This window comes from Pteropus alecto, unplaced genomic scaffold (genome assembly GCF_000325575.1).
Source record: "Pteropus alecto unplaced genomic scaffold, ASM32557v1 scaffold86, whole genome shotgun sequence".
Lineage (NCBI taxonomy): Eukaryota > Metazoa > Chordata > Mammalia > Chiroptera > Pteropodidae > Pteropus > Pteropus alecto.
Window position 1 is genome coordinate 14,615,755 of NW_006442109.1, and position 15,375 is coordinate 14,631,129.

General features: G+C 39.5%; 2 protein-coding genes across 4 annotated transcripts in view; one reads left to right on the top strand and one right to left on the bottom strand.

The window, feature by feature from the left end:
* The window catches only part of GTF2A2 (general transcription factor IIA subunit 2), a 15,041-nt gene extending 13,954 nt beyond the window's left edge, over positions 1-1,087 (top strand). For all 3 annotated transcript variants that reach the window (XM_006920308.3, XM_025038907.1, XM_015596114.2), the window contains one exon: positions 796-1,087. In XM_006920308.3, the coding sequence (XP_006920370.1) occupies positions 796-821 (26 nt within the window). In that variant the 3' untranslated portion in view covers positions 822-1,087. The remainder of the gene's footprint in view (positions 1-795) is intronic.
* A 7,320-nt stretch (positions 1,088-8,407) lies between these two features.
* Positions 8,408-12,878, bottom strand: GCNT3 (glucosaminyl (N-acetyl) transferase 3, mucin type). The gene is made up of 2 exons (XM_006920562.3): positions 12,635-12,878; positions 8,408-11,444 (listed from the first exon to the last, which is right to left on the bottom strand). Exon 2 carries the CDS (start codon positions 11,394-11,396, stop codon positions 10,062-10,064), a length of 1,335 nt encoding a protein of 444 aa, XP_006920624.1. The 5' UTR covers positions 11,397-11,444; positions 12,635-12,878; the 3' UTR covers positions 8,408-10,061.
* Positions 12,879-15,375: the final 2,497 nt, after the last annotated feature.

Here is a 15,375-nt window from a genome sequence, read left to right on the forward strand (position 1 = left end):
AGCAAATAAATTTTTATCCCAAGTTAGAATTGAAGAAGAAAAGCAACACAGCTAAAATTAAGTCTGAGGCAGTTAATTGAGGCAGCTCTATTAAAAACATTACTTGATAATATAATTATTTTCATTAACAAATTTATTATTAGTTTTCATTTGAGTTCTTTTTAGTCATAATTGGATATAATTTTAAGATCTTGGTGTTTAAAGACATTCACTTTATTATATAGCAACAGTTTTCCATCCTATACTTATAAGCAGAACCTTAAATTTATGTCCGAAGGTATATAGTACACAGAAACATATTTTATCAATAAAGATGAGTGATTAAAAATAATACCATTCCTTAATAACCAGATAAATGCATTGCTACCATGAAATATGCCTATTTTTTCTAAAAGTCACTTTCTGAAATAAAGTTGAGTTCCTAATAAAGAAAAAAATGATAGCCAGAATGTCAGTCTTTCTCACCATGAATTAAGTACAATTCTCTTCTGATTATATGTTATGTTCCTTTTGGTTTAAAATATGGTTGTTTGCAGTTATATAAACCAAATGTAGTATATAACTTGTTTTTTTTCCTAGCATAATATGGAAAGCTAAGCAGTCTTTTTACCTCTGCCTTATTTAAGTTCTCAAGGTATTTCCATGGACAGCTTCCCTCCTCAGCCTTGCTTCCTCTTCTTCCCCACCCCTTAAAATTGCATCACCACCATTAGTTCCTGTTTTAAAATATTAAAATATTTAAATTTAAAATTAAATTGCTCCCTGAATTTACTTTTTCTCTCCTTTGTTTCCTAGATACTGGCTCCAATACTACAGAATGAATAGAAAAATGGCTTTTTTATGCCATCCTCTGTTGTTATTCATCGCTTTTTAAAGAGAAGCATAGAAGAGACTTTATTTATTCTAGCATTGCAGAGATGACTACACTGTGCTATACTATCAGAGAATCCAGTAGAAGGAAGCTTATAACTCTATAGCCTCTTACCTTTATTATACAGCATGAAGAAACAGAACTTTTTTTTAATAACAAATCAAACGTCAATACCTACCTAATAACATTCTTTAATAAACTTATTTTAAAACTCAATGTGGGTAATAACTGGTAGAGCTATTAAGCTAACAATATGAAGATATTAGATAAGCATTTTGAAAGAGCATCATGTTCCCTGCAAAGGAAATTAGAAAATGCATTCATTTCAGTAAAGTCAGGTTATTTTTAGTTTTATTAGTTGTAAGAAGTGATGAAAGCATCAGCAAGAACAAAACCAAATTCTGGATTGAAATTTAATTTAGAAAATTTCTTTTTTAAAAGTACAAAACCAAGGATAATCAATGTAAAAAAAATAACCTACCAAGTACAACTGAATTAGGACAAGTTAGACAATCTTCAGACAGCTTCCATAGCCAAAACAAAGCCAAAAACCTATATTTTCCACAACATAAAACAGTCTCAACATGTTATTTTTGAATTGGCCATATTGGTCAAGTTTTATACATTTTTAAATGATCTACATTTTACCAATTATTAGACTTATAATAAAAAGTCCTAAATGTATGCCATATCTTTGTGTAATTGAAGGGGGAAAGTTTCCCTTGTTTGTCATCTAGGAATATATAATGAATAATTCTTAGTCTAAATTTCTAAATTAGAGGGCATGTCAGGCACAAGGTAGCTGAGTAACTGGAATTTAGCAGCTACAACAGGTTAATCAAGATCAACTATTTTTAATAAGGGCCTGGCCCTGTTTATCCTTTAAGTAGGTGTTTGACAGTGCCCCACCCCCACCCCCCATCATGTGGTCAACCACAATTAAACCCTGGTTCAATGTACTGAAGCTGCCTCATAAAGATGAAAAATCACCCTTTTTTCCCCTCTGGTGAGTGATGATAGTTGGCAGTAATCTTCAGCAAAATTGCTTTTCATGAACCTATTAAAATTTAAATATTTATATTAGTCTTTTTTCAGTTGTTGAAGCATGTTATATAACAAGTTATTTTTAAGCATCGTTGCGCAAGTCTGATCTCTTTAGCAATAGAGAAATGAGACATTTTGTAAGATAATAGCCAACATTACTATTATGAGTGAGACCAAGTACTATATGTGTTGCATATATTCTGGATAATCCTCACAACAACCCTGAACTTTGTTCCCTTTTTACAGATTTAGAAAGTGCAACTTAACCTCTAAACTACCTAAGGTTACATAATTAGGATTTTCTTAACTGCAATTAACCAAAATCAAGTCATTTTACTTTGAAAGTTAACCATCATGGTTAGGAGACAAGCACGTTGAAAGTAAAACTAGAATGGTTGTAGAAACTTCTGTTTCTTAAGAAATAAGTTGTGTAAACATTTTTCATGTAATTAACAGTTACTAAAGTCTTCCAGAAGTATAGGGCTAGAGTTGTATGCCTGTTTGAGAATTTAAAATCCTGTAAATGATGTCAATAGATTGTACTTGCAAAAGATACAGAAGCAGAAGCAACACATTGACCCTAAGTGAGGAGTTTCTTGTAAGATACTTTTGCCTGCCTTGATCTACTAATAAGAATAATGGCTTATGCCATCCTCTGGATGCTTCTGCGGGGTTACCTCAGCATGCCAGTATAGCCCTTAACACACAAACTAGCTGTCATCCTTGCAGCCCATTCTGTGTAATCTATTCCAGTGTTCTCTTACTAACCTTCCCTACCAACCATCTTATAGTCTGTTCCCGTTATGCTTGAGAAACAAGTCAGGTCTGAGTCTCTAGTCGATTATGCAGTTTCTTCCACTTTTTCATGCCTTTCAGAATCAAAATCCCACCCATCCTTCAAAATAAACTCAATTATACCTGACTGTAACCCATATTGACCTCTTCTGACCTCAAACAAAGGAGTCATTTAAGTACATGAAAAAATTCAACAAAGGACATGAAGAACTTGAGTCTGTTCCAGTACTCACTCAGGTACTCATCCAGGTAACGTATGTAACGCCTGCAGTATAGACTGCATTCTGTCTGTCGAAACCAATTCAGACTTAGGTTAGCTATCTGTACACCCTCTGCTTTTAGCTGGGTAGGAGTGCAGAAGTCATAGCTGGACATTTTCTCCTATCTGATCTAATTACTGGCATATACATCACAAAGCTGACACTTGCTTTGCAGTGTAGGTGTTGTAATCATCACACAGTGGTACTTGGACTTTACTGGAATTACAGAAAAAGTCACAGCATGAGCCTCACATCACTGCTCTCCCACCTTGCCACAGGCTCCAGTGATAACGAGCTTACTTGGCTGTTAATGCAGAAGAAGAGAAAATCCATTAGTCTACCATCAAGACTAAGTAAAAGCTAGGCTTTTTGTAACATTGAAGAGTCAATCCTCTCTAGATGCATTTCGAAGTGCTATTTTAACACCTGAGTAGTGGGCAAAGAATAGCCTCTTTGGGTTTAGTGTCAGATTGGTCATTGGCTTGTTTGTGATCTATCTTCAGCTAATTTTATCTATTGGTAGATATCAACCACAGTGTCATAGATGTGCTGCCATCATTTTTGAGTGGGTCAAAATTGCTACTAATAGTAAAATTTTTAATTATTAATTATGTACATATATTTGAGTATATATACATCTCAACTAGGGAAGCAATTATTTGTAGCATAGTAATGAAATTTAAACTTAATAAAACAGTACATGGTAAGGGAGAGTTCAAATACTCCAGAAGAATTTGTAGCCTTTGCTTTATGGACCCATTCTAAAAATACCCTCATCCAGCTATTTTTCACGTGATGTAATAATAAAATCTCATTTTCTTAGTATTTAGGTAGAATCTGCATGGGGTGTGGAACAAGGCATTTCACCTTATAAAAGATACAGGAACTTGGCAACATAACAGCAAAGGATTTAGTGGAGTTAGCTTAAAAGAGCATCGTGCAGAAAGACTTAGCAGTATTTTCTCTTGAATGTCCTACTCTTCTCTGATTCTGTGAACCTCCTAATGTTCTGTTACAAGAGAAATAGGCTTCAAAACTGGGCAGAGAACTGAGATTGTTCTTTCCACGTCTGGAGATGCATGCGTAACACTAATCCGGCTGAGTTAAGGGACTGACTGGACACATGCTCTGTGCTTTTCTCCCTCTGCTTTTACTCATTCTGTTCCCCAAGATGAACCACAAAAGATCCCAAATAGCCAGGGCAAAAAGAACGAAGCAGTAGGCATCAAGCTTCCTGATTTCAAACTATATTACAAAACTGGTAATAAAGCAGTATGGTATTGGCATAAAAACACACACACAGATCAACGAGACAAATGTGAACATATGTATACCTTACAGCCCAGTAATTTCACTCATAGATACATACCCAAGTGCAGCGTATACATATGTCCCCTATGATAATACATGTTCAGGAAGGTTCATAGGAGCACAACTCAATAGACAAAAGCTGGAAACGACCCAGGTATTCATCAATGATACAATAAACTATGGTATATTCATATAATGGAATATCACACAGCAGCAAGAATCATTGAACTACTGCTACACTCAACAACATAAATGAAACTCATAAACAAAACAGATCATGGTACTTGACAAGGGAAAATTCTGAGATGTCCTAAGGTAAATTACAGCAGGCTAGAGGGTGGAAGAAGAAACAAGAGTTAACAGTTGTGGGCCAAAAACCAGAAAGACTGCTTACATTCCTGAATGTATGTGGGAACTTTGAATTAAGTTCCAGGCGGCTATTTCTGAGATCATCTAGAGAAAAGTGCTGACCACTGGACGCCACCACATCCTACTTACGCGTGAGCTTTCCGGACCGTTGCCCACAACCAAACTCTTCCTTATGGACTGTGCACCTATTCTAGAACGAGCCCCAACTTCATCTTCTCCTGACTCTTATCTATAGCCAGTGCAAATTCTTTCAAAACAGTTTACATCTTTCTTCCCAAAAGTCATTGTATGAAAGAGCCCTGTCAGCCCCAGGACAGCAGACATATCTGTCTTCTCCATCTAACCCTGCTGCTGCTGGTTTAGACTGCATGTTCCAGGACCTAGTCCTTTCCTTTGGCTAGCATATGGCTCAATAAACCCTTTCTTTCAGCAAAGTTTTCAGCCTTGAAGGTTGTTGTTTAACATATTGTACGATAAAAAATTCAAACACAGGCAAAATAATCTATGGTGTCATGAGAGTGGTTATCTTTGCAGCCTTTGGTTGCTGATTATGTTCTAGTTACAAAGGTGTGTTCACTTTGTAAAAATTACTGAGCTATGTATTTGGGATACATATGTACCTCAGATAAAATGTTAAGAGAAAGATAAAACCCCTCAAACTCCCACCATCACACTGAGTGTTCTATGTACATCTGGGCCCACCAACCCTGCCTTCACTTCTGTTACTGTGGTTGAACTGTCTGTAGTTCATGCTTCCGTCAAAGATACACCTTTCCTCCTATGTACTACGTAATTACTCTCTTTCTTTAGAAGGCTATCACTCTGGCAAGTCTCATCTCATTTCCATATCTTTTCCTCTTGACTAGATCTTTTCCAACAACCCACAAACATGCTATCACTTTTCTCATTTTTAAGTCAACCTTCTCTTAATGTTCATTTACTATATACTTTTTTTCTCCTCCTGGCTTAAAGCAAAACTCAAAAGACTTATCTATACTTGCTTCTAACATTTCCTTAGATTTAGTCTAACATTCTTTGAACCACCTCCAATCAAGTTATCTCCACACTCCACAAAACTGATGTTATTGAAGTCACCTCCACATTGTTAAATCCAAGAGTCACTTCATCCTCGTGTTACCAGACTGAGAGGGTTCACCTGCTCAATGCGCAGCAAAGCCAAACTCTGAGCATTGAGATTTGCAGTGGAGCAAGTAAAGCCATTTTATTTGCAAGGCACCAAGCAAGGAGAATGGGAAACAATCAAGGGTTTTTAAAGGCAAAGATTGAAGGTTGGGGAAACAGGCACGTATGTGGAAGTGCTGGCTATGCAGGTTTCGATTGAAGAGCTTTGGAACGTGGCCATTCATCATAAGATAAGGGGCTGAAGCCCCAGATCTTCCTAGGGTGCCTCTGCTCAAGGTCCTTTAATTCTATGGCAGGGTGGTGTGTGAGACTTTGGTTCTGAGTGTAGCTGGAGATTAGTTTTCTCCTCTCTCTGCACATGCTTCTGCAGCATGACTTGCGGCTTTGGTCTTATACCTTCTCCTGTTGTTTCTGAAAGACAACTCAGGATCTTGTTAGGAAGACAGGACCATTTTGAGCTGGTTCTGCAGTTATATTCATCTTAAGTGATTTTCAGCAGCTTTAGGCACAGCCACCAAGTTCTTTCTTGAAGCACTTCCTCCTCTAGGCTTCCAGAACACTACACACTCAGTTTCCTTCTACCACACTAGTGGCTCCTTTCCAACTTTCTTTTGTTGGTTCCCCTTTATTTCTGTGGCCTCTGCATTTTGGAGAGGCCCAGAACTCTTTTGGGGGGCCTCTTTTCTCTGTTTACTCCTTTGGAATTCTCCAGTTTCATGGCTTTACACAATTTATAAGGTGATGAACACCAGATATGTCTCCAGTTCTCTCCTGAACTCCGATTCCTGTCACATTTGTCTCCTCAACATCTCTACTCGGATGTCTAACAGGCATCTCCATTTTTATGTTTGGAATCAAACCCTTGATCTTCCCCTTAAAACCTCATTCTTTCATGGGTTTCCTGTCTTGGTTAAAGGTAACTATCCTTCTGACTGATCATCAGGACAAAAACCTTGGAGTGATTCTTGGCTTCTCCATTTCTCTCACAAATAAGCTTAATCTGTCAGCAAATCCTCAAACTGAACCTTCAAAACTTTTCTAGAATCTGACCACTTTCACCATTTTTTACCGCTGCTGCCGTGTGGTCCAAGCCATTATTGCTAGTGCCAAGATGCCTGCCATAGCCTCCTAACTGGCCCTCCCTGCTTCACCCTCACCTCTCAGTCTGTTCTCAACACAGCATGAAAATGTTAATCAGACCATGTCAGTCCCCTGCTCAGATACTTCCACCGGCCTATGTCACTCAGAGAAGACAAGCCCATGTAACACATTACAAGGGCCTTCATGTTAACCTTCTCCCTTGTACTCCTAATTCTTCCTCTCCTCCTTTACCCTGCTCCCTTTACACTTGCTTCCTTGCTGTTCCTCAAACATGGCAGGTGTGTTCCTGCTGCAAGGCCTTGCAAGTCTTGGCCTAGAATGCTCTTCCCCACACTGATCCTCATGGATCATTCCTTCATCCCCTTCAGATCTTTACTCAAATGTCACCTTTTCATTAATGGTCTCCCTGACCACATTACCTAAAATATTAAGCATCCTCCCTTCCCACCCCGCTCTTGTACAGTCCCTATCCCTTCAATTTCTCTCCAGCGCTTGTTTTCTTCTAATATACACACGTGTTACTTATTTGTTTATAGTCATTTTCCTCCTTCTATGCAAACAACATGAGCGTGGGGATTTCTGTTTTGGTGATTGCTATATATCCCCAGTGTCAAGGTCAATACCTGGTAAATAGTAAGAGCTTAGTTAATAATTGTGGAATGAATGAATGAATTGTTTCAGGGCTTGTCATGTGCTCGTAGCTGCATAGAGACAAGAGCCAAATTTTCACCATCTTTGTGATAAATGATTGACTAAATGGAAGAACAAATCTTCAATTCAATTAAGGTACTTAGGGCAGGCAATGTATTTAGTGTTTTTTTTTTTTTTCATTTTTAATCCAAATACATAATCTCCCCAAACAAAATTATCAACTGCCTTTTCTTCTTTTCTTAAAGAAATTTCACTCAAAGATCATAGATTAGAGGCAAAGTGTACAAAATATAACATTATTAAAACAATGTTTACCAATAGTCCACAAATCAAAAAAGGTAATTCAAACATTGAGACGTAATACAAACATAGTTGCTCAATCTTTTATGAGATTTCTCCTCTCCAGAGAAAGGTTAAAGAAATGGATATGACTCAGAGGGAAGGAAAAATCAACAGATGTGGTGATTAAATTGTATGATTTCTAAAATACACTACACAAATGAGGGAGAAATTTGACCCTTCTGATATGAAGACCTTATGTTATTAAATAAAGAGCACCTTCTATTCACTACAATGTATTTCTAGAGACGATTTCAAATGCTTGGGAAATTCAAGCTACTTGTTCCCCCAAAATGACAAGTTCACATTTTAATTTTTTTAGTTTATTTACATATAAAAAAATGTAACTTATTTCACATTATAACTTACAGAAGTTCAGTATGAGGCCAAAGACCGGAGTTCTTTTCTCAGAGCACGTGCATCCAAGAAAGCTTTTCTGTCCACTTCCCACAGCAACCGTGTTCCCCCCACCCACCCATCCAGCCCCCTCAGAGGAAGTCCAAGGACAATCACAAAGGCCAGTAGATGGAGAGGTCCATGTTGCTGGGAACAGTCCTTCCAGCGGCTCATCTGCAGAGCATGTGACTGTTCATCGGTCATCTTCGTGGTGGGGCTGAGAGCTAGGTGAACAGGACTCCATATTATGACACAGGGAAGTTGGTGGTGGCAACACCCATTACCAAAGGAATATTGTACAAAAAGCAACACTAACTTGTAAGTGGAAAATTCACTGCGTCAGACACAATGATAACTATGTCAGAGTACATGGGTTGCAGGAAAAGCTGATTGTAAGAGAAAACGTAATTGAATCATAATCAGAAGTGAAGAAACACATTATGACATTAATGGGAACAGCATTCAAATTACATGAATTTGTATATAAATCACTTTTCCAAAGCATGATTATGTGCAGAAGATAAATTATACTAGATACAAGATATGCCTATCTTTTTATATAGTATCCTTTGCCTATCACAGAAGAGTGTTACTAATAGCAACTGCCTTCCAATTGTTTCACAATTATCTCTGGAGCTTCAAGTCTCACTGGGTAACATTCAGAGGAAGGGGAGGTAAATACACACATAATTTCTTTGTATCTTCCCCACAAAGAAACTATAAGTCAAAGAACCACAAATAGTGACCCTTCCATTCACATACTTAAAAGTTTTGTCTCAAGAGACCTAAATGTGGAATAACCAGACTTCCTGGTTTAGCTAAGCAATCCTAGTTTAATTTTTGCTTGCCGCCCCCCAACACACACATACACACATGCATGCGCACACGCGCGCGCACGCACACACACACACACACACACACACACACACCCTGAGTATGTTCCAGTTTGGACAATTAATTATGTGGTTACCTAAAAGAGCTATTATCTTTGTTATGAAATGTTAAACTTTGGCTGTGAAGCTGCAAAATTAGGGCAGTAATTTTCTCTTAAGGATAGGGTGGTCAAATTGGTTAAATTGCCCTGCCTTTTCCCATACAGAAAAGTTATGAATCTGGCAATGTAAACAAAATGAGGAAGGTTTTCAAAAATAAAAGCATCAGCTCTGTTCCTCTATATTCTTTTAAATTAGCTCTTTATATAGCATGCCATGATCATTCAAGAATAATGGAGAGTGTCTTGCCATCCACCAGGGATTTTTAAATGTCACCAATAGTTATGAGAAAAAGGCTCACACTTTTATTTCTGGTTTACCAGACAAAAAGTAGAGGTAGGGCTTTGAATCAAGAACTATTTATTTTAAAATTACAAACGAGAAGGCCCTCTTTCCATCTAACTCCCTACCCCCACCATACTACCAAGCCTAGAATTATTAGGAACAGCATCTCCTCCGAATGGGAAAGCTGGAAACCGAGCATTTAACTAATAAAATCCAGAGCCCCCTGCCATACATACTTCCCTCCCTGACTCTAAATAACTAGTTTTCATTCTCATTTTCTGTGAGAAAGTCAGCAAAGGGGCTGTTGGGAGTGGGGTGAGAAAAGAGTCAGTGTTTGTCCAGGGCAGTAATTTGCGAGGCAGCAGATCTACTTACCCCCACTCCAGCAGCAGCCCCTTTCCCCGGAGGGTGCCACGGAATTGAGCCCTGGTCTCCCACCCTATGCTGTCCCAGCACGTTCTGGGCATGTTTGCACGTGTTCCTGCCCCGCAGGTAGCAATTCTCTCATAATGTATCTAAGAGTTCAATCCCATAGATGGCCTTATAACGTAAGTATTCTTCTAGGCACTGAAGAACATTATCGTCCACCTTAGGGTCAAACTTGTTGGCCAACAGATGATGGTTCTGAAGAATCCAATGCAAGTCCCCAGCTCCATAAACACAGATAGCCCGCTGGTGGATTCCAGAGCAAGGTGCATAAGGTGCCCCCATACTGACATCTCCTTCATGGTTCTGCCACTTGACCAGCCTGGCAATGGAGGCCATGTCTGAGAAGTGATATTTGGGGTGGTAGGGAACAGAGCCAGGCATCCAGGGTGTACGCTGAAGAGTGGCCCAGAGGTGTTCATCGGGGCTATAAGTGTCTTTTGCCCATTCGATCAGTTGTTGGGATTTGGGGTTCTCTATGACGTGTTGGACAAAGGCTCGAGAAGCCACAATATAGGCATTCCCAGTGAACATAGGTAAATTATCAGGAGGAGGGTCCTTCATCTTGCTGGTCATGTGTATGGTGTCTGTCACCACATAGCGATATTTCCAGCGAGATTTTTTAAACTCAGTAGGTATCTCTGACTCCATATTGTTCTTCCCCTTCAACATCTTGAGGGCCTGGACCATCTCAGCATTGGTCTTAATAGGAAAGTCTGTTCCGCAGGTATTCAGGAAGTATTTCCATGGCACTGAGCTCTGGAGCAAGTCTTCCATACAGTTAAGATCAGCCTGCACCCTGGACCAGGAGGCATAAACCACCCGAACCAACTTACTGGCCATGAAGACATTTTGGAAGCATGAAATAATTGCCTTGACTGCCTCTTTGAAAGTTTCCGGAGACTTCTCATCCACGTGGACACAATATATGTTCTGAGGGGCATACAAGGCCCTCAGCAGCCTTTCAAAGTTTTCAATTTTCTCATGGACCACCATAGAGTATGCAATAGGGAAGTCTAACTCTTCTTTGCTGAGTGTGTACTGTATGAACTTCCTTTTGGCCTTAAAGTGCACACAGTCTCTGGTCATGTTGAGGTAATCGCTGTCTGTGTAAGGCTCCCGCTTCTTCTTGACCTCCAGCTTGTCCAGGAGAGCCTTGGTCACTGCTTCCTGGTCCCCTTGGATGATTCCAGAACAGTTGATGGATCTCTTTGCTGGCAACTTCAGGGACTTATACAAGATGTCCCTACAGTGCTTGCTTTGAACGTGCCTGGACTCCAGATCCAGGAAATCAAAGTCACACTTCGATCTGAGAGAAAGTCTCAGAGCAACAGTGGCCAGCAGCAAATAGAAGCCCAGGGTCCACAGGTAATACTGCTGACAGAGTTTCTTCTTCCACCGAATCATCTTCATGGAATGAGAGATCAGTAGAGTTTGAGCACAGAGGAGGAGGAGGAAATCCTTGAACAGAACAAAATCCTTCAGTTACAAATTAATCCTGAATGTGTCCCAAGAACGTCAAGTTCAACTCCAAAGCGATGGCAAAAAATGTATTTCTTCTCTAGACATTTATCCTCAGTCAAGACCTGCCTAGGAACCTTTTACACCTGGCTGGCTGATGGAGGTCTATAACCTGACCCTATAAATTAGCTGATTGTGCTGTAATCAAGACCTGGCTCCATGTCACCCCAGGAGAAAGAGAAGCAGAACTGAGCACCTGCAGATATAAAGGTGTAATTAGTATGAGGAAGTCCCCGCCCTTCATTCTCCTTTACTGTCCCCACCCCCTACCACCCGGTTTCTAACATAACTCTTACTGGGAGTAGAATTTCTGATTGTCCTGGGGAGAAAATCCATGAAATTCAGACTCTCAGCGTCGGTTCTAGAAATTCGAAAGTCCCATTTAAAGAAAAGGTACATTTCTTGCTCTTATTTGGCAATTTATATGTTAGGTTGCTTTCACCACATGTAATTCATTGATTAGAGGTGGCATCTAGCCACCTTTTTAAAAAAAGTTCTCAAAAACATAAGAAATATTGGAGTGTAATTATACATATAGATAACTCTTAGTCTATCCAAATTTAAAATATATTTACACAGACAACGCAGAGTTATCCACATATAATATTTAATGAGTGCTTTCTATGGGCCAGAAATATTTCTTTACATTGTCTCATTTAATCTTCACAACATACCTGAAATGTAGTATTAGTAATATTTCCTCTTTTATAGATAGGAAAACAGAGCTAAATAACTTCTTGAATATCAGATATATGTTATAAGAAGCAAATCTGTGACTCTTCCCAAGTCCCCACCCCCTAGTTTTGTTTTTGTTTTTTTTTTGGTTTTTTTTGTTTTTTTTGTTTTTTTTGTCTATATGCCTAATACTTTGTTCCTCCAAACCACAGCTACTGTTTAAATACAATACAGGGTAATGCATACCATTTAAAAAAGAAAGAAAGAAAAAAAGATAACTACAGAAAAAAAATTCCTAAAAGGTGGAAAAGAGAAAGAGAAAATGACACATCCAACAATGAATGTTTTTCTGTTTTGTATCCTCTTCCTAAGCATAAGATTATATCCTCTTTAGTAATAACTTTTATGGTTAAATCTAAGAGGAAGAAAAAAGAAAAAACTAAGAAAATTCTCACCTTTAATGGCTTCTTTCCTATTTAGGGAAGATCTCTTGCCAGAGTTTATTTCTATTTCCAAGGAAAGACTGGTTGGGTTCCATGAAAGCAAATGTGAATACCATATTCCCTGGTCTTCTTTTAGCTCCTCCAAAATATATTTTGACATTCACAGGACATGCAAGAAACTATCTCAACCTCCTCCTTAATATCTGCAAAGTAAAGAGCAGCAAGTGGTTTTATCACTCTCCTTTCAGTTTACAGCTCTCAGATGAGAACAAACTCAGATATATCATTCAGGAGGAGCATATTCTCAAGAACGAGTCATTCAGGGAAGTGAGCAAGGCAGGGAAAAAAATGCTGTCAATATCTGAGAAGGCAAGCAGGAATTTCAACCAGGACAGCCCAGTTTGTTATGTCCAGGCTCTCCTGCCATTAAACCATTCATAAAAACTTGTCAATGTTCATACAAGAACGTGAAAATTATTTTTCCCCCTTAACAAAGAACCATAGCAACACACAAGTATGCACCTGCCCTCTTCTGGCCTGAAGTCCAAGTGTCACTCTTATATTCCCTGAACGTTAAGAGTGAAGCAATAAAAATACCTCTCAAAGATTTTTCCTTTTGTTTTTTCACTTAAAAAAGTCAATGAAAACCGGAGTTTGTTCTTCAAATGGTACCTGCTCAAAAAAACACGTTTGCCTGTCTTTCCATGACTATTAATAATCTGTATGTTGTAGAAATATCCACAGGATTCCCGATTGTAGATCTCGCTCACTAAGGTCTGTCTGGGGTTCTTGGCAGTCTGAAGAATGGATAGCACTATGGGCAGCTGGACTTCAGTGAAAGCCCCATGGGGCGGTTTTGGCAATACAATGTGGAAAATGCCTTCTTCAAAGCTGCTGGTGTTGTTTGCTGGTGTTTGCCTCTTCTCCTCACCCCCAAACCACATTTCCAAAAATGCAGTATTCCTAGCCAAATATCCAAAATAGCAAATTTAATATAAAAAACTTAACTAGGTATAAAGCTGTTAATAAATGAAAAGGTGTGTGTTGGGGAGGGGTAGACACTAAATTATTAGGGAAACAGAAATTGCTGGAAGTAGCTACAACCCCTAAGCTGGAAGGATGAAGGGGAAAAAATTGGGAATAATTAAAATTTGAATTTAGGAAGGTGTCAACAAGCTAAAACTCAGACCTCTGAGATAGGGACACTACTCAGTTGTTGCTGGGGTCTCTTAGCTCAGAGGAAGGTGCCCTAAGCCGAGATTCAGAACTGTTATGAGGTGACTGGTGTCTCCATCCGCTCTTACTATACACTAGGTTCAGCGCCGCTAAGTACAAGATACACCACAGCGGAGTAAACGCACGTTGACATGGTGATGCTCACAGAAGCAGGAAGTAGATAGGTAACAGGAAGCCCCGCCTCCAGCCTCGCCGTCTCCCTCCAGCGCCCCCTGTTGGCAGAGCCTAATGGGTGGCAGCTAGCAAAGCACAGTCATGGTTTGCAGAGTCCCCTTCGACCTCCCCAAAGCTTAGTCCAGAGGTGTAAACTTCGTCTGACGACAATAGCATAATAACAGAGATTAGTTGGTGTTGCTTTCTTCCTACAAGAATTTTTTACGCAACCCCCAATACAGCAGGGGGGATTTAAGTCCATTTTTGGACCTCCTCTGCCTGTTTCTGACTGTAAATGAAGACAGGCCAATGGCAGGGAGCCATAAAGAGTCATCTGCACACCCGCTTTTATTGGCCCCACTACACTGGGTCTGTCTTCTGCCAGCTTTGGTCACTCAGATTCTGAGTGACTCTTTGCTATTGAGCTGTAAAATCTCTGAGGCAAAAATGATTAAAGGATAAACACTTGCTCTAGTATCTGAATCTAGAAAAATCTCTCCCATTTCTTTATATCTGACTTTTCTTTGATGTTCCCTTCAAGGTACCACCTTCTTTCCCATAAAAACCACACAAGCGTCTCCCAATAAAGAGAAAACATTTTGGATATTTTATTTATAAGGTAACCAAAAGAGGTGTGCACTCTTAATTGCTAAATACACTAATGTTAACAATTGTGTATTTTGCTGAGATAATCTACGTATTAGCAACACTAAGTGACTTGTAGTTATGGGCACACCAGGGCTTTGGCAGGACTGAGCTAGATCTGAACCCTGGCTCTGCTACTTTCTAGCTGTGTGACCTCAGGCAAATTCTGTAATCTCTCTATGATCAGTGACTTGTTTATTATTTGAGCTAACACTAACACCTATTTTATAGGACTACTGTGAAGTTTAAATAAGATAGCACATATGAGAGGCTGGCATATGCGGCCCTTTGATGGTTATAGTTAATTAAGTAGGCTCCAGTGTCCACCCACAAAGTCCTATTTTATTCACAGAATAGCTCAAGGAGGGTACAAATAATATTCTTGAACTCTGAACCAAGCTAAAATATTGATGCTAGTGATGTGCCTGGCAGGAAGATCAAAGAAAAGACCTGGAATTGTCCCCTTCTCTGTGCTCTGGAGAGGGACTCAGTTGTAAGAGTTCCATGTTACCACCGCAGAGACCAGGGACCAGCTGCAGCTGACCCCAGGGAAGTGCAGGAGAAGTAGAATGACTGGAGAGGGGCACAGGAAGATCAGGGTCAAGCGACCTACAGAGATCAGGCAGGCATTTGGAAAGACGGTCAGGAAGTTTCATGCCTTAACTCCAGGCTGGCCTTGAAGAGAAGATGGGGTGCTAGCAAGAGAGAGGAAGGGCCCA

Coding starts and splice junctions, on each gene's coding strand:
- GCNT3 (XM_006920562.3), bottom strand. CDS start 11,396: ATGAAGATGATTCGGTGGAAGAAGAAACTCTGTCAGCAGTATTACCTG.